The sequence below is a fragment of the Mandrillus leucophaeus genome, unplaced genomic scaffold (genome assembly GCF_000951045.1).
Source record: "Mandrillus leucophaeus isolate KB7577 unplaced genomic scaffold, Mleu.le_1.0 Scaffold2071, whole genome shotgun sequence".
Classification (NCBI taxonomy): Eukaryota; Metazoa; Chordata; class Mammalia; order Primates; family Cercopithecidae; genus Mandrillus; species Mandrillus leucophaeus.
Genome location: NW_012102112.1, coordinates 17,498 through 19,699, shown reverse-complemented (window position 1 = coordinate 19,699; position 2,202 = coordinate 17,498). Strand labels below are relative to the sequence as shown.

Genomic DNA, 2,202 nt, shown 5'->3' with positions numbered 1-2,202 from the left:
GCTTCAATTCTTCGATCACCATCACTGAGACCACATCCCACAACACTCCAAACTTCGCTTCTTTGATCACCACCATCGAGACCACATCCGGCAGTACTCCCAGTTTCACTTCTTCAATCACCACCACTGAGACCCCCTCACATAGTACTCCCAGCTTCACTTCTTCGATCACCACCACCGAGACCATATCCCACATCACTCCAAGCTTCTCTTCTAAGATCACCACGACTGAGACCACCTCCCAGAGCACTCCCAGCTTCACTTCTTCGATCACCACCACCGAAACCATCTCACAGAGTACTCCCAGCTTCACTTCTTTTTTCACCACCACCGAGACCACATCCCACAGTACTCCCACCTTCACTTCTTTGATCACCACCAACGAGACCTCCTCACACAGTACTCCCAGCTTCACTTCTTCAATCGCCACGACCGAGACCACCTCCCACAGTACTCCCAGCTTTACTTCTTCAATCACCACCACAGAGACCACTTCACACAGTACTCCCAGCTTCACTTCTTCAATCACCACCACCGACACCACCCTACCCAGTACTGCCAGCTTCACTTCTTCAATCACCACCACCGAGACCACATCACACAGCACTCCCAGGTACACGTCCTTGATCACCAAAACCGAGACCACCTCACATAGTACTCCCAGCTTCACTTCTTCAATCACCACTACAGAGACCTCCTCACACAGTACTCCGAGCTTCACTTCTTTGATCACCATCACCGAGACCACATTAAACAGTACTCCCAGCTTCACTTCATCAATCACCACCACCGAGACCACCTCACACGGTACACCCAGCTACACTTCTTCAATCACCACGACCGAGACCACCTCCCACAGTACTCCCAGCTTTACTTCTTCGATCATCACCACAGAGACCACTTCGCACAGTGTTCCCACCTCCACTTCTTCAATCACCACCACCGACATCACCTCACCCAGTACTCCCAGCTTCACTTCTGCAATCACCACCACCGAGACCACCTCATACAGCACTCCCAGGTACACGTCCTTGATCTCCAAAACCGAGACCAACTCACATAGTACTCCCAGCTTCACTTCTTTGATCACCACCACAGAGACCTCCTCACACAGTACTTCCAGCTTCACTTCCTCGATAACCGCAACTGAGACCACCTCACACAGTACTCCCAGCTTCACTTCTTCGATTAGCACCACGGAGACGCACTCACAGAGTACTCCCAGCTTCACTTCTTTAAACACCACCAGCGAGACCCCCTCACACAGTACTCCCAGCTTCACTTCTTGAATCACCACCAACGAGACCACCTCACACATTTCACCCAGCTACATTTCTTCGATCGCAATCACTGAGAGCACTTCACAGAGTACTCCCAGCATCACTTCTTTGATCACCACTACCGAGACCACTTCACAGAGTACTTCCAGCATCACTTCTTCAATCACCACCACCGAGACCACCTCAAACAGCACTGCCAGCTACACTTCTTTTATCACCACAACCGATACCACCTCACACAGTATTCCCAGCTTCACTTCTTCAATCACCACCACTGAGACCCCCTCACACAGTACTTCCAGCTTCATTTCTTTGATCACAACAACAGAGACCACCCCACCCAGTACTCTCAGCATCACCTCTATGATCACCACCACCGAGACTACATCCCACAGCACTCCCAACTTCACTTCATTGATCACTACCAATGAGACCACCTCCCACAGCACTCCCAGCTTCACCTCTTCTCTCATCACCACAGAGACCACTTCTCACAGTACTCCCAGCTTCACTTCGTCGATCACCACCACTGAGACCACCCCACCCAGTACTCCCAGCATCACCTCTACGATCACGACCACCGAGACCACATCCCACAGCACTCCAAGCATCACTTCTTCAATCGCCACGACTGAGACCACCTCCCGCAGTACTCCCAGCTTTACTTCTTCAATCACCACCACAGAGACCACCTCACACAGTACTCCCAACTTCACTTCTTCAATCACCACCATGGAGACCCCCACACACAGTACTTCCAGCTTCACTTCTTCGATAACCACCTCTGAGACCCCACCACACAGTATTCTCAGCTTCACTTCTTCAATCACCATCAACGAGACCACCTCACACAGTACTCCCAGCTATACTACCTCAATCACCACTAGTGAGACCACCTTACACAGTACTCCCAGCTTCACTA

The 2,202-nt window shown here is 51.1% G+C and overlaps 1 protein-coding gene across 1 annotated transcript in view; it reads left to right on the top strand.

Annotated features, from left to right (window-relative positions):
- Nucleotides 1-2,202, top strand: part of LOC105539624 (mucin-3A-like) — a gene marked incomplete at both ends in the record, with an annotated part of 13,271 nt that overhangs the window by 6,502 nt on the left and 4,567 nt on the right. The window contains 2 exon segments of the mRNA XM_011979977.1: nt 8-911; nt 1,419-2,166. Of these exon segments, the coding sequence (XP_011835367.1) occupies nt 8-911; nt 1,419-2,166 (1,652 nt within the window).